We start from the raw sequence: 23,425 nt of genomic DNA, 5'->3' as shown, positions 1-23,425 counted from the left end.
ACAATCTTGTTGCACGAATAATAAAAACCCAGAGACAGATTTTGGGGTTCAAGCTGAATATCAGTAAATCAACATGGCCAGCCATTTGAGAGTTCTCACCTCTACCAATGCTCAGACAGAAGAGGTGATCTACCAAACCTCAGACTGCACCCCAGACTGCACTGCTCCTCACCAAATCTCAGACTACTCTCTGAGACTGCACTGAGCTCCTTATATTCTCTCTAGAGCTGAGATTAAAGGTGAGAGCTCTGTTTCTCTTTTAGACTGATTCACTCTCATGTAGCCCTGGGTGGCCTTGAATTTACAGAGGTCCATCTGTTTCTGTCTCCTGAGTCCTGGGATTAAATGTGTGTGCCACCACTGCCCAGCTTCTATGGTTGTGGCTAGCTTTGCATTCTGATCTTCAGTGGCTTTATTAGATCATGAACAATACATCACCACACAATCTGATATTCCAGGACATATATCTGCAGAAGTCCTAGACAGGGTCCCATTGATGCATTTCTCTCAGAGCTGTTTTATCGAAAAGTAAGGAGAGAAAGGCCATGTAGAGGACAGATTCCCAAGGCTAGACTCCTTTTTCCATCCAGCTGTCCAGTGCTTCAATATTCTTGCCCTGGTTAGATTTTGTTTTTGTCAACTTGACATAAACCTAGACATGTTGGAAAGAGGGGCTCTCAACTGAAGAATTCTTCCAATAGATTAATCTGTGGGCAAGGTTGTGAAGCATTTTCTATATTAATGACTGGTGTGGGAGAGCCCAGGTCCCTGTAAGAGGTCCTGTGCAGATGGTCCTGGCCTGTGTAAGAAAACAAATTGAGTATGCCAGGAGGAGCACATAAGTAAGCAGCATGCTTCCATGGTCTCTACTTCGGTTCCTGCCTCTAGGTTACTACTTGAGTTCCGTCCCTGACTTCCATCCAAGATGGAATATAAACTGTAGGTTAAAATAAACCCTTTCATCCCCCAGCTCATTTTCATCATTTTTATACAAAAATAGAAACCCAACTAATGCAATACTCACAAATGATAAAGAAATAGAAGAGAGTTGGTAGTAGACACAGTAAAGGGGTAAGGAGTAGGTCTAATGTTCTACAGCCAGCAGGGCTATTAAAGCCCATAACAGCTAATTACACATTCCAAAGATAGGTAATGAATTTTTAAAGCTTTCAGCATACAGAAATAACATTATTTGAGGAGAGAAACATGGTAATTAGTATGACTCAATCACTGCATATAGTGTATATGAACCATATTATAATATTCCACAAATACATACAAATACCAAATTAATGAAGTCTTCTGGGCCTTTGTAAAGAGTAAATAAACCTGCTTTTAAGAATCCCCCAATTTCAGCCAGGCATGATGACACAGGAGTATTGCCACAGTTTGAAGCCAGTTTGGGACACACAGCGAGCTCCAGGCCAGTCTAAGCTACAGTGTGAGAACCTATTTCAAAGCCAAAGAAAGGAATGTAATACACACACACACACACACACACATGTATGTATGTATGTATATGTATGTATGTGTGTATATGTACTATATGGCTCTCAAGGGAATTGTACTGCTTTATTAAAAAGCCCATTTTATATGATATGCGCTGTAGAATTTCATTCCAGTGACACATTTTTGAAATAAATTATTTAAATGGAGGACAGAATAGTGAGTGGTTGTCAAAGGTTAGAGACTTAGGAGAAGTGAATGAAAAGGGAACTTTGTAGTGGTGGAACCATGTGATAAAACTGCATAGAACTCTACACACATGTACATATGAAATTGGCATCATATGACAAGACTGTAGATTGTGCTAACACCAGTTTTCTGGTTTTTATATTGCTTTAGAGTTTACCACCGAGAGAAAAGGAGTGAAAGGAATACTGGGGTCTTCCCATATATATGTTGCATGGGCATTTTAAAAAAGGAAGTCTTTTTAAGTAGATGTATTTTCTATTCAACTGTCTATTCTTGTGGTGTTTTGGTAGGTTATTTTGTTTCTCATTGTTTTAAATTTCTTATTACGTTTATTTATAGGTATTTATTCAGTGGGAGGTACACATGTTGGGGATTATGTGAGGAGGTCAAAGAACAACTTACAGGACTTACCATGTGGGTTCCAGAGATCAAATTCAGGTCCTCAGGTTTGGCAGCAAGTGCCTTTTACCTGCTGGGTCATCTCAATGGCCCTTTCCTGTTTTTCAAATTAGTTTTTAAGTTATCATACCAAGTAATGGGTTTCATAATGAATTATCCACCTACTGCCTTTATATAAAATAATAGTCCCATCAAGCCATGACATTTGCAAGACCCTGGTGGTTTTTTTGTTTTTTTGTTTGGTCAATTGGTTTGTTTTGTTTGGCTGTTTTTGAAACAGGGTTTCTCTGTGTAGTCCTGGCTGTCCTGGAACTTACCAGCCAAGGCCATGAGTTGTATCCCTACCACCACATATAAAAAATGGGTTATTCTTTTTTAAAATAAGGTTCACTCCAAAGGCTCCCAACACAACCACAATCAGTGTTCGGGTTAATCTGCTGTACCTGTAATACATACTCACCAGTAGTAAAGAGTATAGTTTGTGTCAGGGCTTGTATTCCTTCCAGGGAGCCAAGAACACTTCATATAGCTCAGGTTGTGCCAAATGCACTGGAGCTCTGTCACAGCAGACTCAGGGTCACCTAAAATATTCAGGCAAGAGTCCTTGACATGGAAAGTCATTACCCGCCTAATCCTAATATCATACCCATTTTATCAGAAGTCATCCTGGACAGTAAAAATACAATTGTAATTCATTCACAGTTTTCTTTCTCTTTGTATCTCTAAAAGAACTGTACTCTTCTTCTAACAAAAGAAATTGGTTTAAAAGTCAAATAATATTTCAACCATAATGCAGTGACTACAGAAGAACTAAATGAATATAAAAATACAAACAGTCCCTATATTTTATTGCTTTTAATATTTGGTTTTAGTTAAAATATAATTTGTCATTTCACCATTCCCTTTCCTTCCTCCAACACCCCCATATTCCCCTCGCTCCCCCTCAAATTGATGGCCTCTTTTTTTTGGTTATAGTAAGCTGACATATGTATGTGTAAATATATAAATACAAGCAGCTGAGTCTGCTTTTGTTGCCTGTGTGTGTGTGATTTCAGGGCTGACCAGTTGGTACTGTGTGTCTACATATGGTTATGTGCATGTGAGAGCAGGAGCCTGTAGAAATCAGAAGCATCCAATACCCTGGAGCTGGAGTCAGAGATGGGTTCAAGCAACCTAACCTGGATGCTCAGAACCTTACTAGGGTCCTCTGGGAGAGGCAAGCCTTTTATAAAGACACAATTTACCTACATTTCTTCTCATCAGGACTCATATCTAGGGAAGTTCTAGGGAAATATAAGCTTAATTTAATCTTTAATAGTTGCTTGCTATACATTGTGGTTTTAGGTGTTCTCTTCATGGTTTTTCTAAGTAGCCAAGGATGACCGGGAAATTGTCATGCAGCACAACTTGTAATATTCCTGCCGCATCCTCCTGAGTACTGGGATTAAAGGTGTGTATCACCAAGATGACTGTCTTTATTTCTTGTTATTCTTTATTTTGTTATTTTTTGTTACTCTAGCTGGTTTTTAAGAAACTGGCTCAATCTCGTGGTTCCAAACAATTCTTCCTGTCTCACAAATAATGTGACTACAGGCACATGCCACCACACCTGGCCTCAAATCATCCTGATGGGACATCTCTCCTGATAAAGAGATTTCACTTATCATGTCTCGACATTAATTCAATGCCTATGTTTAAAATTTCAACCTTTAACCCTCATGCTGCTTGACAGAATACTCTACTGAACCATCATGAACCATTTTATGTCACAACATACTTGCTTTTCAAATGATTAAACTCCTAATATAATAGGCCAAGCTGATTTTGCCTTTGTTTTCTGAGACAGGCTTTCTCTGTACAGCCCTGGCTGTCCTGGAACTCAATCAGTAGACTAGGTTGGCCTAGAACTCAGAGGTCCACAAGTGCTGGCATTAAAGGCATGGGTCACCAGTGCCTTGCATGGCCAAGCTGGTTTAAATCAGTTACCAGGCAGTTCTAAATTTTATACCTTTAAAAACAGTGCATAATATGTTTTTTGTCAATGGAAATCAGAGAGTGTCTTATACAACAAGCCATGTAGTGCTAATGTTTGGAAGCTGGAAATGCGACCTAGCCTAACAAAGGACCAGGATAAAATGAAAAGACCAAATGTAATCCTCTCAATGATTATAGGTGGTAGGTGCTCTTATCTTATAGATGAGGAATATACATGGGGGCAACAATTATTAACTGGCAGAGCTGGGATTTACACATCAGTAGCTGGTGTCTGGTAGCCTTTCTTTTAATTAATGTAGGCTCCTCCTTGTACATAATATAAGAGGAAGAAGGGTGAAGTCCCACTAGGGGACAATGATCCTCACCACCCAAGAGCTTTTCCTTTGACTACTCATGTAATGAAGCTAGGCCAGCATACTTACTCTTCTTTAGCACTTTCCCCTATATTTATTCTGCATAGCAAACTAATTTCCATGTGTCATGAGAAAGACAGTACTATAGGTTCCCTGAAAACACTGAACCTGAAGACCCAGAGCAAGTCATTCCATCCTCTTCTCCATTGTGAAACACATCAGGATAACAATGCATGCCTCACTTACTTCAGATAAGTTTGTAAAGCACATCTTAGGGAGAGGGTGTGTGTGTGTGTGTGTGTGTGTTCATTTTTCATATTATAAAAAACATTCTAACTATGTATACATTATTATTAAAACTGTCTTGAGCTCCTCAAAGCAGTGACATCCTCAAACTTATAAGCATCTAGTACAGGGCCTGACACTTCTTTGACTCAGCAAAACTTTGAGAACGAATTGAACACATCACTAATGAACATGAGCACACTGAACAATTGCGTATGCTCTTAAATCCCAAGGGAGAACATTCTTCTCTGTTACCTTCAGGGGGTGAGATGCACTTTCTCCTCAAAGCACTGGGCTTCTCACTTTCATTGGCACTACATTGGGATGCCACTTGCAGACAGACCTCTTCATTTAGGGGTACTTCCTTTGAACGACGGGTTTCTGGAGCAATTATCTGAGATTTGAATGTTTAAAAAAGTAACTTCTACAGCAAACACACAAAAAGACACTTAAATAACAAACTTTTAGCAGAGTCAAGTGTATAAGAAAAATACTAAGTTCTTAAATGGTGTGGGAAGTGATTGTGAAGGAGTTATTCTGCTTTTCTACCATGCCTGTAGACATTTAGTGGTGTCTCAGGCCTGGTTTCGGTCATCATAACTTTGAAGCAGAGAAGCAAGACACTACTGACATTTAATAGAGGCCAGGAATGGTACCTGACATCCTATAACGAACAGGTTAGCCCACTCTTCTCCTACAATAAATAATGAGCCTGCATCAAGCACTAGTACTACCACCTGCCACTGAAAACCTCTAGTGTAGATAAATACATTTCCATGTTTAAAAGTATAATTATCATAAAATTTACTTAGACGTCTACCGTACTAGCTAGTATCAACTCTCTATAAGCAAACTGAAAGGAAGCAAAATTATTATCAAAATTCCATCAAGATCAAGGTTAAAAACTGCCACATCCAAACTCTAGTCATTGTGGTGATCTCTGGGGATTGAGGGCCAAATAGACACTGTCCATTAAATACTTTTTTGTGTTGTCTGAGCAAGTTTGGAGTATTGCTATACACACTTATATGCTTCATCTGCAACACAGATAAAGATAAATAAGCTTTGTGGAATCACAGAGGCCCCAGACACTGCAGAAATCTAAGACTAAATCACAAATCTGCTTATTATGACTTCGAACAATGTTATTAAAGGGCTCTCTAGGAAATTAACATTTCCAGAGGTGAGAGGGATAATTGAGAATGAAGCTGGCTTTAATCAGCGTTCCAAAGACAGCACTTCCTGTTTTGCAACAGTTTCTGACTCGAGTTTCCCATAGTATTTCCTTTCATAATTTCCTGGCAGTCATGAGGAGGGGGAAAATGGTCACGTAGCTAGTATGACATTTTGCACGCCTGCTGCTGGTTGGGCATGAGGGAAACTCCAGTCTCCTCTGAAACAAGGACATGAGGGTGCTCTTAGGAAGTCGCCAACAAACCAGTGATGAATATTCCAGAGCAAAGATATGCATATAGAGACAGGATAGTTCTTAAGCACAATTAAGACAGTGCTCTGAATGAGTGGGGGCCAGTAGGTCAGGAAAAATGGAGCTCTTCAAGTAAAATCTTGGCTCAGAGAAAGGAGGTAGTGACTTAACAACATGGACATGGAGAATCCAGCAAAATTATGGTTATCCTCAGTGGGGCCTCCAGCTATTCATAGCCAGGGACATTTTCACAAGGAATTCTTGATTCCTTGCCAAGAAACCTCCTTATCATTTGGCTTCCCATATAGGCTCTGCCTACCGGGATGAAAAGTACAGTGCTGACAGAAGTCTTCCTGGAATGCCTCATCATTTTAGAACTGTCCCTTCAGAAAGGAATGCAAGTTGAGAAAGAGAGGTCTCTGACTGGGCCCATGAGACTCAAGAGCATCCCGGAGAGGGTAATCATGGTGGCAGGAAGACTTCCAGTGTAAGTCTCGTCAGCTTCACAACCTCAGCAATTACAAGTTGCTGAATGAGTCTTGACAACCCAAGGATCATTCCTAATTCTCATCTGGGAGATGCAATGGGTCACTCTCTGAAGAAACCAAGGGAAAATGCATTGGTAAACATCACAAATCAGGGCTGAGACTGTAGCTCAGCGATACAGTACTTATGTCAAAAGTGTGGTACCTGGGTTCAGTCCCCAGTATCACAGCTTTCGATACTTTTTTATTTAAAAGATAATTTTTAGACATCATAAATTAGAATAATGGTGGGGGTGGGGGTCTGAGTTCTCTCACAATATTAGATAGTGATCCAGCTAAAGAGCTAAAGAGTTTCATTATACTGGCATGTTTAAATTTTTAAAAATGCTTCCAAGCATAGATTTGAATCTTATCTTCTAGGTATATGAATACTAAAACAAATAATTAAAGATAATAATTTTCAGGTCTCTTTCCATGATGGTACATGCCTATAATCCCAGCACTTGAGATGTAAAGGCAGAGGAATCTGCAGCTCGAAGCTAGCCTTAGCTACACAATGAGAAAGAGACCAGCCTGATATACAAAAGACCTGCTTCCCAGAGAAAATCTCCAATTTCAAGATATGTAATATTAAATTGGTATGAATAAAATAGGAAGCCTAAATATTAATGACCATCAAGTCAAACACGCCTCCGTGTATCAGACATGAAACTAAATTCCTCCCAGAAGATCCTGATGAGGTATGTGTGACTTTCAGCTTTGGTGAATTGTTGCACTGGTAGCTGCTATAATGACAGTATTCTCCACCCCTCTGGGATTATGTAAAATTTATCCAAGCACAAAGCTGTAGTGCAGAATTTGTCCATCTCCCTGACAATAAGATAAGCGCCCACTTGGCTCCATCACACCTTTCCTGACTAAAAATTTCTTTCCCAACAGGAAAGGGAGCCAGCCTCAGCTTATGCCTCTGTGCATTCCTGGACTGAAGGGCCTTTGATTTATTCACCCAGCGGGACTTCCCTATCTCTTGGTGATGAAAGATAACCTAAAATGCATTGCCAGAGCTGCCTTCTACTTGCCAGACTAGAGAATTACTGGACATGGATAAAACAATGGTAGAGGGACACCAGTGATAACAATCTTTTCTTTAAAAAAAATTGCCCGGTGGTGGTGGCACACGCCTTTAATCCCAGCACTCGGGAGGCAGAGGCAGGTGGATCTCTGTGAGTTCGAGGCTGGGCTGAACCGACAGCCTCCAAAACAATACAGAGAAACCCTGTCTCGTAAAACCAAAAAAAAAGCTTGCTACAGATCACTTATACCTTGAAAAGCCTCTCTGCGAAGACAGTTAACAATCTGCAGACTTGATCTCATTTGGCAACTTGGAAGCACTGAGCTTCTGCCTAAGCTACCCCCTGTCCAACAGGCTGAAGGGCTAGGAACAACCCTATACATAATACTCAGGTTGCATCCAAAGGACAGGAAGAGGAGCATTGCTCTTGCCATTCATTTGCAGCCTCACAGTGGTAAATTCCAGAAGGTCTAGACAGTACTGCCTCCTCAAAATTCAAGTCCAACCCCCAAACACCTGTCTCACCATACACAATGAAAGAAGTTATAGACTCACAAAACAATTGAATAGATGTATCATGAAGAACCTAATTATCCAATCCTGCCATCAAAAATTTATTTAAGTCAGCTGATTACTTCTAACAGGCAAGGTTTAAATTTTGCCCTGTTATGGTCTTCAGGCACCAGGAAATGTAAACCTACTAACCACTAACATCTCAAGTTTCCATTTGCTCATGACAGTTACTTTTAGACCCCAAGTTCTTGCATATCTGTATACATGAGTGGCAAGATGCTAAATGTGAAAATGCTATGAATCAGGATGTCATATAAATACAAGAAGACAGACCCACAGACATGAACATAAGAACAAACTTAGCAATAACAGAACTGATTACTTATTGGGTGCTAAATACATAAAGATATCTAGTAATTTCTATCAGAGCAATCAATTATATTTAATCATCAATAATTAGCAAATATTTTCAAATGTTTGATTTTGTTGGTAGCTGTTTCTAGAGTTCTCCCCAGGGGAAATTTTGGAACAATCTAAAATAAAATCCCCACTTTGAAGATCAGAATTTGGCTCATACTTTGCTTTGATCATAGCATTTGTTCACTTTATCCCAGCAATGGCACATGTTCTAGCAAACTTACCTTGTCCTGTTTGTCATCAAAATGACTAAGATATCTGAGACTACAATTTGGGTTGACTCCCTCAGGAGGACTCCATGTCCATATTATTGTGCAGAGGTTTTCGACAGAGACACTCAAATTTGTCACAGGTGGCTGAACTTCTGTTCAAATCAAACATAAGATAAACATTTACCAATGTCAGGCAGAATTTTTAATGGCTCATTTAATCCTTTCTCCTACATTCTAGAGGTCAAGATCAATAACAAGCTGAATTCACATCTAGCATTTTCTGGGACAGACAAGGTTACACTTTACACATGGTAATGAAAATCTTCACAGACACTTTTGAAACAGAGACTACTGTTGGCTTCATTTCAAAGATGTAGTGACTAGTTGGGTGTGGTAGCTCACATCTGCAAACCCAGCAATTGGGGGCCTGAGGCAAGATGATTGCCCTGAGTTTTAGGCCAGCATAGTTCAAGGCCAACATGAGCTACAGACTGAAGCTGTGTCCACAAAAAAAAGAAAGGAAAGAAAGGAAGAAGGGAAGGAAGGAAGGAAGAAAGGAAGGAAAGAAGGAAGGAAGAAAGAAAGAAAGAAAGAAGGAGAAAGGAAAAGAAAAAGGGAGATCAGGCTGTCAAGGTAACCCAGTGGATAAAGTCACCTGCACACAACCCTGGTAACCTCAGGTTCAATCCCCAGGGTCTACATGGTGGAAGGAGAGAACAGACCCTTGAAGGTGCCTTCTGACTCCCACATACATGCAGTGGCATGCCATGTGCAAGCAACCATATACACCTAAAAGTTTTTCAATTAAAAAGAATAATAACAGCAAAAGTAACTGAGGCACAAAGAAGTCAGTTACTTTACCTCATACCCCAATGACTAGTGACAAAGCTGGAATTGCAACTTGGATAACGTGGCTTCGGAGTCACATTCTTTTTTGAGATCATTTCAGCTATGACTGGCCCCAAACTTCCTATCTAACCTGGCCTTCCACTGCTGACCTTCTACCTCCACCTCTCAGTTGGTATAGTTACAGGTATGCACCAGTAGAGCCCATATCTTCTCTTTCTTTCTAGGGATATAACATAGAGCCTTGAGCATGGGAAGTATCTGTCACTGATCTACATTTCCAGTTCCAAGGCCTTACACTTAATTGAATATAATTAATATTGTAACATATGCTTTCCTTCTATTTCAGAACCCCATGTGAATAACAAATTTTGCATAGGCTCCTTTGCATAGGCATATAATCCATGAACATCCTCCCATATACTTTAATGGTACATAGATCAATGTTATGCTGTATTGTTTGGAAAAATAATGACAAGGAAAACTAAAATATAACATGTTCAGCACAGATGTAATATTTCTAGATTTTTCTATTCTTTCTTTCTTTTCTAATCTACAGGCAATTGACCAGCAAACACAGAGCCCATGAATGAGAAACCTATGGACTTTTTTTTTAAAGATAGAAACTCAGTATGTACCCTTGGCTGGCCTGGAACTTGCTACGGCTAGGTGGACCAGGCTGGTCTTGAACTCACAAAAACTCACTTGCCTCTGCTTCCAGTGCTGAGGTTAAAAGCTGGCATCACCATGTCAGAACTATGGACTCTTAAATACTAGTGTGCCCAAGATTCTAGCTCCCAGATATTGGGGTTCCTCACGCTCAATACAGTATACTCAGCTGTTTTTTGAGTTTGCAATTGTGCTCTCTTCAGTTGTGCTCTGCAACATGTTCTAGTCCTTGGTGTTCTTTGTTTGTTTTTATAGCTTTTCCAAAGAAGTACTGAGAGAGAGAGATTTAGCACCCCTGATTCCCCCTGGGATCTGATACTAAGCAGAGCCTGAGAGGGAAGGGAGAGTAGAGAAACCCAAACAGTGTCTCAAACTTTCTTGAGAAGTTGTAAGCCCAGGATTATCAAAGTCCAACACCGGAAGTCGGGTGGGAGTGTAGAGAAATTCTCTGCCCTTCTTTACAATGCTACAAACATTGCAAAACAAAGTTTATTAAAGCCATATTAAAAATACAGCCAGAAGCTGGGTGATGGTGGTACAGGCCTTTAATCCCAGTACTTGGGAGGAAGAGGCAGGTGGATCTCAGTGAGTTAGAGGCCAGCCTAGTCTACAAAGTGAGTTCCAGGACAGCCATAAATGTTACACAGAGAAACCCTGTTTTGAAAAATCAATAAATAGATGGATGGACGGACAAAAGTTCAGCCAGACTTGGTAGACCTACATGCAATCCTAGCACTGGGGAGGTGGAGGCAGAAGAATCTTGAATTGACATTAGCCTGCACTGCATATGGAGATCTCCATGTCAAAAACAAGGCCAAGGCCAACAAACAACAAAAATAACAAACTAAACTAATAAATAGTCCTCAAGGAGCTAAGGGTATAGTTCTGTGGTAGAACACTTGCATTTAATTTGCTAAGCTCTAGGTTCTAATTTAGCACTGTAAATAATAATGACTGATGCTATTAAAATGGTTTAAGAACTATACCTATAGTGTTTTATCATACTATCACAAAAATTCCATGAGTCCCAAACATCGGTCCCATGGGCACTATGTAGCTGAGGCTTACCTAACATAGCCACTAATTGGGCAGCAGCCTATACAAGCCCTTTAATATTAATATTCCCTCAGTCTCCTGACACAGCTACTGATATGCTTTCCCCATGGCCCAGTCTGGGGAGAGTGTTGCCTGCGAATGCCAAGGTCTTTAGAAACGGGGAATTCCTAACCCAATGTCTTAAACTAATCTAGTAGCTGGCTATTGCAGATTATAGATGCAATTCCAGCACTCAGAAGGATCTCTGGTGATTTGAACTCAGTCTGAACTGCATATTAAGTTATATCACTTAGGATTTTAGAGACCATAATCTATTTAGAACTATCTACCTTATTCTGAAGTTTCCAGAAAAAATTAGCAGAAATCATGGATTCCTAACTTAGCAGTACCTCCCCCAGAAAAGTTAAAGTCTTGATAATAAAAACAAGAAACTATTATTTATTGTTCCTTCTGTTGGATTCTAACATTTAAGGCAATTTAAGAAGTTTAAATCCCACCCTTTCTTGCTGTTTTTTCTATTTGTTTTTTGAGATAGTGTCTCACTCCAACTCAGGCCCCTGAACTCACTTATATAGACCAGGTTGACCTAAAACTCACACCAACCGGTTTACCTCAACCTCTTATTTACACTTGAAATCAATCCAAAGTTTTCCCTAATTCTATCCTCCCAAATAAGATTCAATTTCCCCATTTGTTTGGAAATTTTATGTAGCCAGATCTAATTGCTTTGCATTGTAAGATACTTGGGGCTATCCAGCATCTTCCCTCTTCTGTTAGTTTTTTTTTTCTCCTCCCTAGTGGCTGCTTCCTAACTGTTAAGATTTTCCTACTTCCTACACTTTAAAAACTATACATGGATGCTGGGTGAATCAGAGGTGCGGTATAGGAAACATCCCACCTAGATAAAAATTGTACCGAATTTGGTGAACTATAATCCCAGCGCCCAGCTAAGGCAAGAAAACTGCCATGATGGTCAAGTTGGGTGAGGGTGAAGAGAGAGAGCACCGAAAGAGATATCTTGATAGAGGGAGTCATTATGGATTTCGGGCGAAACGTGGTGCTAGAGAAATTCCCAGGAATCCACAAGGATGACTCCAGCTAAGACTCCTAGCAATAGTGGAGAGGGTGCCTGAACTGCCCTTCCCCTGTAATCATATTGTCATCATAGAACCTTCATCCAGTAACTGATGGGAGCAGATACAGAGATCCACAACTAACCACTCTGGCCAAGCGCCTGGAGTTCAGCTGAAGAGAGAGAGGAGAGATTATATGAGCAAGGGGTCAAGATCATGATGAGGGAAACCCACAGAGACAGCTGAGCTACTGGGAGCTCATGGACTCTCGAGTGACAGCTGGGGAGCCTGCATGGAACCTAACTAGGCCCTCTGAATGTGAGTGACAGTTTTGTAGCCTGGTCTGTTTGTAGGACCCCTGGCAGTGGGACCAGCATTTATACCTGGTGCATGAACTGGCTTTTTGGAGCCCATTCCCTATGATGAGATACTCAGCCTTGATGCAGGAGGGAGAGCCTTGGTCCTGCCTCAATTTAATGTACCAGGCTTTTTTGGCTCTCCATGGGAGGCCTTACCCTCTCTGAGGAGTGGATGCAGGGGGCGGGGGATTAGGGGAGAGGGAACAGGGGAGAGAGGAGCTACTGTTGTTGGTATGTAAAATGAATAAGAGGCTTAAAATACTACAGATAAATCAATCAATCAATTAAATTGTGAAAGTAAAAAAGAAAAAATAAAGAAAACTGCCATGATTTTGAGGCCAGCCTGGGTTACATCATGAATTCCTGGCCAGCCTGGGCTAAGAGCTGCATCCTATCTAGCACATATGTCACACACACACACACACACCATCATGTTCACAGCATGCTGAATGGCAGATCCCAAGCAACATGAAGACATAGCCTACCTAGCCATGGTCGTTCATGTACCCACTTGAGAAGCTGAAGTATGGGATTATGGAATGAAGCTTTCTCAGAAAGAAAGAAAAAAAGGAGGGGGAGGGAAGGAAGAAGGAGATGAAATGAAGAAGAATCTGTTTGGTATGATTCTTTAGAGACCCTAGAGGAAGCTGAAAGTTTTGCAGTTCCCAGATAAAGAAATGGACCAGAAAAGCCGCAGTTAATTTCAACTAAGTTTTGATCAATTTTAACCTTACACCCAATGGTTACTGAAAACTGACCCTGGGCAGGCAAGCATGAATGTGTTCCTGGGACAGCTGACATAAAGCTTGTCAGAGTAGGCAAAGAGAACCCTGCCCTCTAAATATCCGGGACCTGTATTCCATTCACTGGCTGCTACTTTGGACGAAAGAGGCAAAGACACAAAGGCTGTGACCACTTTGTTGCATTGACTCTATCATCGCGCGTCCTTCCTCTTCTAGCAGAAGTGGCTTTCAGGAAATTTAAAGTACTGGCACCCTTCTTCTTCTCTTCCTCATTTTCCTCCATTTCTTTTTCTTTGTGGAATCTAGACATTAAAGAGTCAAGACATTTAAAAATAACCGAATACATGAGGACTATTAAAGAGAAAGCTTCCAAAAGACCTAAGAAAACCTCGAGTTAGAGACAGTCTCAAAAATAAAAATAAACAGACACAGATGATCAAAACAGAAATCCCTGAGTGAATACAAGGAAAGAGTGTCCTCAGGACACAGGAAGGCAGCTACACATATGAAGTCAAAGTGGTTTGGACAGAATGCACAAGCCCAATGCAAGCTCAAACTAGACCAAATCAAAGCATGGAGAGTGTGGGTGGACATGAAGTCCCACCCCTAGCTGGGGAGCTATAGGCGGCTGATGCTAGTTTCTGGCACAGGGAACAGTCAGTTGTCTTTAAGAACTAAAAAAAGGTGGGCAGACAGAAAATTCCTGTATCCAGGAAATAATCTGCTCTCTGGAATTGCTACATTACTTTATTCAAATCCTCCAATTTTGATTAAAGCCAACCACAATTCATAAAAAGAAATTGTAAAGTATGTGTATTCTTTTTTGTGTGTCTTGGAAGTGCTGAGGACAGAACCCAGAGCCTTGTATATGTGAGGCAAGTGCTCTATCACTAAGCAACATCCCAGTGAGTCTGAGTCAGTCAAAGGAAAAACAACCAGGATAAACTGTCCCTGAAACGGGTAAGTATGCTAGACAAAGACCATAAAACAAAATGTCTTCAAGATGCTTAAAGAACTAAAGAGAGATAAACAAAACAGAAACAGTAACAACCTAAAAAGAAACTAAAACCAAATTCTGGAGTTGCAAAATAAAATAACTGAGCCAGACATGATGGTTCTCACCCTATATCCTGGTGTGCAGAAGGCAGAGGCAATAAAATCACAAGGAATTTGAGGTAGTCTGGGTTACAGAATGGGTTCTAGGAAAGTCAGAGCTACATAAGTGAGAGCTCATGTCCGAAAATCAAAACACAAAGCACAAGTCAACAACTGAAATGAGGTATTTAAAAAGTAGATTGGATCAAGCAAATGGAATAATCAGCAAACTTGAATATAACACAATGACAATTACTGAGTCTGAGTAACAGAAAGATAAAGTTAAAGAAATATGAATCCTCGCTTAGAACTTGTAGATCTGTGTGTTTGATTTGGAGTGTCTACAGAGAACAGGACTCCAGAAAGGAGGGGGGAAGAGTTCTTAAGGTAGGAGGGGATTGTAGAACATACGTGGTATGAAAGGAACTTGGGCAGGGGAATAGTAAGGACTAAATACTTAAGCAGGCATGGAAGTGAAGAGGGAAAAATTAACAATAACTCAGGGTGTATGAAAAAAACACTACTGAAACCCACTATTTAGTAAGCCCGTGTGGGTAGCATGATGGCTCACCAGGTTAAGTACTTGCTGTCAAGCCTGGCAACCTAAGTTCAAGTTCCAGAGCCTACGTGGTGACCTCTCACACTTGCTGGATGGGATGCTTGCCTCCCCTCCCCATGATAAATAAATGTAATAATAACATTTTAAAGGGAGTCTGAACAGAGGTGCCCTGGAAAATGCTCATCCCTAGAAGGCATGTGTTATTAAATGAAATCTCAGTGCCATTTATGGGTTACCTCCCTATGAGTTATTAGTCAAGGAAGCCTCAGGCCTCCCAACCACCAAATAACACAGGATATCACCATTACTCTTCCTTGTCCACTGTAGATAGATGGTAAAATACAACATATTTTGGTTGCAGCACACAGAGAAATCAAGATGGAACTGATTTGGATACTTCCCCTGTGATAATGGCCAGCTTTCAAAGAGCTGAAAGATGTTATGTAGGCTTCAGGGGAGAAAATTCATTAACTTATATAGCATTGGACTCTGCATGCTGTAGTACTGACCTGTCAGGTAAGATGTTCCCATTACCATTATTGGGGTAGCCAACTCAGAGAGAAATGGCAAAGCCTTCCATTCCTGTTCATGTGTAGATGTTGACAATGTGCAGAAATGTTCACCATAGCTTTCTCCTGACAGATGTTTACAGATGTTTACAGCCTGAAGACTGCTCCCCTACAGAGATTGTTCCAACTGAGATCTGCTAAACCTGTATCCTTGGTCCAGTTGCATACCATAAACCCTGCCTCCTTGGTTACCTATATATAATAGCCTCACGTCCTTTTCATCTTTTTCTTTTTAAATTTAAATTTAAGTTAGGAACAAGGTTGCTTCACATGTCCATCTCAGGTCCCTCTCCCTTTCTTCCCCCTCCTCCCACCAACCCCCCCAGTACCCTCCCATTTGCCCAGGGAGGGTGAGGCCCTCCGTGGAGATGTCCATAGTCTGTCATTTCATCCAGGGCCTAGACCCTGCCCCCAAGACTCCAGGGTGAGAGTGCATCTGTCATCGCCTCACCTCCTTTTTAAATCTGTAGTAATAACTCTGCCTCCTTCTTCATTTGTGTGAAATAACTCCACCTTTTCTTTAGTGGTATGACTTCTGGTAGGTTGCTCATGTTCCTGCAGGTAACACTAACAGGACTTAGTGGGATATTTTCTTAAGACTAAAGAAGAATAAACAGACCCTCAGGAACCTGTGAGACAACATCACTGGACTAGTAGCTGCATTGGGGAAGGGTTAAAGAAGGACAGAAAAGGGAAGAAAGAGAAATTTAAGAAATAATGAGGGGCTGGGGAAATGGCTCAGATTGCAAGGCAAACATGATTGTAATCCTGGCACTGAGGAAGTGGAGATAAGCAGATCCCCGGGGCTCACTGGCCAGCCAATCTAGCCTACTTGGTAAGCTATGGGCAAGTAAGAGACCCACAAAAACAAATGGACAGTACCTGAGGACCAACTCCCTAAGGCTGAGTCAAGGGAGAGGGAAAGGGGAGAGACAAGGACACCAGGCCTGGTGCACAGCTGTAATCCTAGCACCTGGGAAATAGAAGAAATTAGATTAGGAGTTCTAGGTTCTTCAGCTGCGTTCCTCTGTTCAAGTTCCTCAGCTACGTTACATAACAAGCTTGAAAAATCCTGAGGTACAAAACACCCTGTCTGAAAACCAGATTCAAACAAAGAAGAAGTAATGACTGAAAACTCCCCAAATTTATGAAAGATAGGATAACACACATCCAAACACAACCTAACTTTACAATTTGCAGGACTATAAAAAGAACAGGACAGATGCAAATTTAGAAAAATCAAGGAAATCATGAAGATTAGCATAGAGATAAATGAAATAAGAAGCAGACATGTACAGCAGTATCGATAAAGCAAAGGGCTTTTTTAAGGGTAACAATGTCTAAATCTGTCTTTAGGTAAAGAAAAGACTACAATTACTAAAATCAGAAATGAAAATTGATATATTACTACTGATTCTAAAATATAAAAAAATTTAAGAAGTATGAACAACTCAATACTAACAAATTTGATGAATTAGATGAAATGCACAAATTCCTGGAAACACAAAACTACTGAAACTAAATCACAAAGAAATTCATAATCTGAATAGAGCTGTAAGCAATAAGGATATTAAATCAGTAATCAAATGTATCTCCTGGCCAAAAAAAATACAAACTTGATGACTTTGTGGGCAAATTGTACCATGTATCTAAAAAGCCAATATAGTACATTTCCAAACATTTTTCAAAGTCCTTAAGCAGAAAGAATACTTCCTTATTTGTTCTATGAGGCTTACAGTACCTGTTTCTAAATCCTAACAGATAAGTAATCCTCAATAAAATGCTGACGCAGTGACTTCGGTAACATAGCAAAAGGGTAGTGCACCATGACTGAGTGGGATTTATTCCTGGAAGGATGACTCAACATAAGAAAATTAATCAGTGTAACATACCACATTAACACAATGAAAGGGGAAAAAACTGTGACATTATCCCAAGTGATGCAGAACAAAACACCTAACAAACTCAGCAACTAGAGCTAGGGGTTTAGCAGGTACAAAGTACTTGATCCAATACTCAACAGGGGTTGCCATCCAAATAAATGCCTTTTCATAATAAAGACATTCAAATTCGGGCATGGTGGCACATGCCTCCAATCTTACCTACTCAGGAGACTGAGACAGGAGGACTGAAAGTCATGGCAAATTTCAGGCTAGCCTGGGAAACTAAGTAAGATGCTGTCTCAAATTTAAATAAATAAATAAATCGGTCAGAAATACGGTGATAGAAGGTTTCTTAGACAATCCCTAGCTTTTGAAAGAAGATGCTGCTGAGAAAACATGATTTTTATAAAAGGGAAAATGCATTGCATAACCTAACGGGCTAGCCACCAAGGCTGAAGTTTTTTCAGAGACCCTACATTAGCACACAGTCTAACACAAAGCCTGTTTTCAGGGTCCCTAGGGTTCCTGAGCCCTTGGGTTCAACCCCAAACACAGCAAAGTGCATATGCTCTCTAAATGAAAAAATGTTATCTCCAGATTGTAAACACATATCAATGCACGTGAATTTTGTAATGTACATTGTAAGGCATATAGACAAATAAGCGCTGACTGATTTCTCTACAGTGGAGTGATTAAGAACATCAGCTGCAGAGCCTAACTCACATCCCAGCTCTGCAACTACTATGTGACAAGTGACTTAACCTCCCGGTTCCTCCTCAGCTTGCTCATCCATAACATAAGGATAAGAATCATACCCTATTGCAAAGGGTGATTATAAGTATTAAACAAGTTAACATAGGTAATGTGTCACACCTGCAATCCTAGCACTCAAGAGGCAGGGAGAGGAAGGCTGCCCAGAGTTTGGAGCCAAGCTGGGCCAAGTAACAAACACCAGGCCAATGGGGGCTATATAAGAGACTTTGTCTCAAAAAAATAGGTAAAGTGCTACAACAGTTTCTGTACAGAGTAAGTATTAATAGAACTGTTAACTAGCTGATTTCTTAAGAGGCAAAATGGACAGTTACATTAGTTTACTGTGAAAATGTGTGCCTATGGGCTCTGAGGGGTAACACACACTGCGTCTGCCTTCCTTTCACATTTACTGGGAGATGATCATTGCCTTCAGATAGGGGAGTGTAGAAGACAAGACCCAACTAGCTCTTTTAGCTAAACCCCAAGTGTGCCTTTTTATCTCTATCCCCACATTCTGTGTGAATTGGGAGGTGTCACCATCAGTGATCGTTTTACTGCAAGGTGCTTCGTTTAACTGATTGCTTTTGCTTTCTCTTGTTCAATGTCAGGAGCTGGCAGAGGCATGCAGATTTCGGGAAAAGTGAAGGAAATCATAAGAGTCATACGTGAGTCATCTGTCTTTTTTCTTCACATGCAGTCATCAACTCCTGCCCTTTTTTCATTGCCACATCTTTCGTAATCATCCCCAATCACACTAATATGCTCTCCCAAACCCAACAATGGGGGAAGACACTGGTAAGTCATGCTCCTACATAGGAGGTATATACATACTGTGCATGTTTCTAATAGAGACTCGCATCTGCCACCGTCCAGTCCACTGGGTTTCATACTTCAATAGCTCCCTCTACCCAGACAAGTCTCCTTGCTTGCTTTTCTTCGGATTGTGCCCTGATCAGGATGTTGAAGAGCAAATAAAGCTTTTTTTTTTTTGCAGAGATTGACTTTGCCAGCTTCTTTTCTGACCAAGCTAGGCTCTTGACTGGCCACTTCCTCATCGCGGCTCCTGCTTAACCTCCACTACACACTTTCTCCATTCGAATTCTACCCTTTCTGAAGGTCTAGGTCAACTTTTTTCTATTCTGTGACATTGAAAGCCTTCAGTTTCCTCTCTTCTGAATACCTATTGTTTGAACTACATTGTCCAGCCATTATGAAGTCAGTCTCCAATATATGACTAGTCTACATATAATTTCATGGATCCCAACTAGTCCCTACACTGGTACCCTGGAATGTACCTAACTAGCTCTTCTACATGCCAAGAGCTCCCTCTTACTTCTTTTGAAAGAGGTACTGAGCATAGTCATAGTGGTTAATGGCATAGTTTTGGGAATCGGGTTGCTAGAGTTGGAAGCCTTACTCATGAACTTTATTTAGGTTAGAATCTCAGCCTCAGTGTGCCTCAGCTTCCTTGTATACAAAAGGGACTCAATAATAACTCCTGAAGTTTAGGCTGCTTGTAAAAATTAAATGAAATAGAAGTGAAACACTTAAAATTGAGGGTGATGGTACACACCTATAGTCCGAGCATGGAGGAGGCTGAAACAGGAGGATTTCAGGGACTTCGTTCAAGGCTAGCCTGGGCTCCAGAGTGAAACTCCAATTATGTGTCAAACTACAGCCAGTCTCCAATATACTATTCTCTCTATAATGACTAGTGTGTATATACTTCATGGATCCCAATCAGTCCTTTACTGGTACCCTAGGAGGGAGGTACCTACCTAGCTCTTCTACATGCAGGGAGTTCAAGGGTAGTTATTAAGCCATGCCACAATGCGGGTTATCAAACTAAACAGACTGAACTAAAGTACTAACTAAACTTGTCACCCCCTACCCTGCCTTGTTTCTCTCCACAGTACGTTAGCAGTATTGGACATACTATATTTTACTTAACACAAAGAAACACACACCTTTTGCTAATAGTATAAACTAGCCGCATTGGACAGAGACTTGTCAAAATACCACCTTTAAGAAGAAGTAAAGCACTTAGAAACTTCCTGGCAGACAGCAGACATGGAAAAGCTAGCTGTCATTAACCAGCACCATGGTTTAGCCACTGCGCTAAACAGACTGAACAAAACTAGTAACCCAATTTTTAAAAAATATTCAGCAGGATCAAAACAAGAGAGGCACTTAAAATGTAAGGAGTTCTCCACACCCAAACCCAGAAATAACAATTAAAACATATACAGCTCAGGTTGGGGGAGTTGAAGGGATCCGGGGAGGAGAGGAGGGAGAGGGAGCTGGAATTGACATTTGAAGCAAGCTTGTTTCTGATTTAAATTTTAAAAACCCTGCAGTTTAGAAGGGAAAAAACATATACATCTCAATCCCTTCATTTCATCCATGAAAAAAAAATGTCACACAGGGAGGGGATAATGACTAACCCCGAGTCTCCCAGCCAGTCAATGTTAGAGTCATAAAAACTTCAACCTCGGAAATTTTTACACCAGACCACAAATGCAATTCTCTTGATGTTTCTAAAAGGGAGAAATGTTTCTATGGTCTAAGGTACCAACAAACTGTTATGACAAAAAATAAGTCAAGAGCTGACAGTTTGGTCTAGAGGGCCAGCTGTTGTTTCAGGTGTGTGTGGGAAGGAACTTGTAGGATGGATTGTGTTGGAATGACACAGTGAAAATCAAGACACTAATGAGATAGGTGACCTTAGGTAAGTCTGTGAACTTCAGTTTTCCTGTATTCCTATAGATACCTGGTATCCCCAACCGAAGTAGAGAGATTTCACAGACAAAGATTATTTGTATACTCTAAGATTCTAAGTCAACCTTCAGAGCCTAGCCCAGCATAAAACAAACAAGGCCAACACTTGAATAATTATCAAAGGCTGGAGGTGTGACTCAGCCATACCTAGAGCACTGATCCTAGCTCGCATGAAGCCATAGCTATCCTCTCCAGGAATCCAGAGGGAAGGGGGCAATTTTTGACTGACAAACTGAAGGGTAGCTCGGGTATCACTCAAATGCCAGTTTTTCAAGAAAGTCTATTCTGTGCCATTTACAACTATAACCCCCTACCCTGTCTTGTTTCTCTCCATAGTTCTTGATTAGTATCTGGCATACCACATTTTACTTAACACACAGAAACACTCACCCTCTGCCAATGATGTAACTAGCTTCATGGCTGAGGACTTGATGCGTTTTTCTCACTGTGACGTCCTCAGCCCCTAGAAATGCTGCCTGTCACAGATACTACATATATTTTGTCGAAGGAACATGGGAGTTTCCTAATTAACATTTCAGCTTTCGTTTCAAAGCACAGCACACTTGGTAAACATTCGTTAAGCAAATTGGGTTTTGTGTGTGTGTGTGTGTGTGTGTGTGTGTGTGTGGTTGTGATAATAAAACCTATTTTAATAGGCCCAGATCGCCATGCTTGCCAGGCCCAGTCCTGGAGGAAACCGTTCACCTTCGATTTTTGACGGTAACTCTGCAAAGTTCATTAGTTAAAAGTTGCTCACAGCACAAGGGCAATGGAGCAACTTCCCCAACAAAGTACAACTTTTCCATAAATTTAAGATTTTCCCCACTAAGTACGGTTTATTAAAGGTGGGAGGCATCGGATGCTGGTCAGTCCTTCTCAATGGATTTCTTAATGCAAGAGGAGGTCTTGGCCCTTTTGTCTTTTTGCTTAGGACTAAGATCTATCTTCAGAGGCTCCCTTTAACTTCCATGACCAAAGCCACACTTCCAAACTGAGCATCTGTGAGGCTCCAGGCAAGGAGCCCTGGGAAGTTCCCAGTTCACCAGGACTTGGTCGCCACCCCAGGGTCCCTCATCCCCTCATGAGCAATGTCACTTGTATAGGTCATTTCGGCAAAATTAGGTTCCCCTCAGTCCCCTTCCTCCAGATGTCAGCCTCCTTGGCTCTTCCCTAGTGCGCAAGGGAAGTGAGATGGCCAGTCCGGCTCCCCCGCCACCGCGCCTGGGAAATCCCCAGCACCCAGGTCCCCAAATCCAGCAGTATCCGGGAGACCCAACACGGGGGGCGGAAGGGGGGACAAAAGCTAGCGTCCGAGCAACAGTCACCTCAGCGCTCAGCTGACCGCGACTATCTACCCCCCACCCCCAGGCACCCTGCCCGCTGGTCCATGTCCCTGCCAGCCACGTCCCCCGGTGGCTGTCACCAACCCGGGGCCACACTCACCTGTGGCCACGGCTTCTGGGCTCACGGCGACGCACAGCAGCAGCGCCCACAGCCCACACAGCCGCGCTGGCCGCGCCATGCAGCCCCTCGGCTCGGAGCGCGGCCGGGCTCGAGCCGCTGCAGTCTCCGCCTCCTCGCTTCTCGCTCCCACTTCCCGGCCGCGGCACGCTGGAGGCCAGAGCCGGCGTAGACGGGAAGGGCCGCCCCGCCCACGGCCGCAGGTAACCCGAGCGCGCGGGGGCGCCAGGGCGCGGGCGGCGGACGGGGCAGGGCACGCGGCTCCCCGGCTCCCACCGAGTGACACCTGGCCTCCGTCCCTCCGTGCTACCACCTGTCACAGCTACAGAGGAGTCCTGACTAGGACCCAAAGCGACTTCCTCTGGAGCTTTGTGGCAAGGCTCCAGCCGCTGGCCTCTCCCCACTCCCACTTGGATGCGTGGTTGTCCCAGGTGCCAGAGGCTGCGCCCTGCTAGACACTAGGGCAGGGTCATGTAGGGAAAGAACCTTGGCCTGGGAGTCTGGAAACCTGGCTTCCAGCCTTAGGTCTCTGAGCCCTTGTTTCCTAAGCTCTGACTCCTAGATTAGTAATACCTTATTTATTTCTCTGGGTGGACTTGCTAGTCCAAATAGGGGACTTCTGCTTTGTAAAAGGGGACAATGATGGTATGTTTGAAAGCTAGTAATACATTGAATGGGATTTTTAAAGTGGCATTCCCCAAACAATGGACAATGCCACCGTCCTATGTA

At 41.9% G+C, this 23,425-nt stretch overlaps 1 protein-coding gene across 1 annotated transcript in view; it reads right to left on the bottom strand.

Annotated features, from left to right (window-relative positions):
• The window catches only part of Il13ra1 (interleukin 13 receptor subunit alpha 1), a 61,289-nt gene extending 38,279 nt beyond the window's left edge, over positions 1-23,010 (bottom strand). Inside the window, exons 1-4 of the mRNA XM_013122813.3 lie at positions 22,679-23,010; positions 8,865-9,004; positions 4,983-5,121; positions 2,555-2,675 (exon numbers count right to left, since the gene is read on the bottom strand). Of these exons, the coding sequence (XP_012978267.1) occupies positions 2,555-2,675; positions 4,983-5,121; positions 8,865-9,004; positions 22,679-22,757 (479 nt within the window). The 5' untranslated portion in view covers positions 22,758-23,010. The remainder of the gene's footprint in view (positions 1-2,554; positions 2,676-4,982; positions 5,122-8,864; positions 9,005-22,678) is intronic.
• Between the last annotated feature and the right edge of the window lie 415 nt (positions 23,011-23,425).

This window comes from Mesocricetus auratus, unplaced genomic scaffold (assembly GCF_017639785.1).
Source record: "Mesocricetus auratus isolate SY011 unplaced genomic scaffold, BCM_Maur_2.0 Super-Scaffold_100003, whole genome shotgun sequence".
Classification (NCBI taxonomy): Eukaryota; Metazoa; Chordata; class Mammalia; order Rodentia; family Cricetidae; genus Mesocricetus; species Mesocricetus auratus.
The sequence above is the reverse complement of the archived record's forward strand: the minus strand, read 5'-3'. Positions and strand labels throughout refer to the sequence as shown.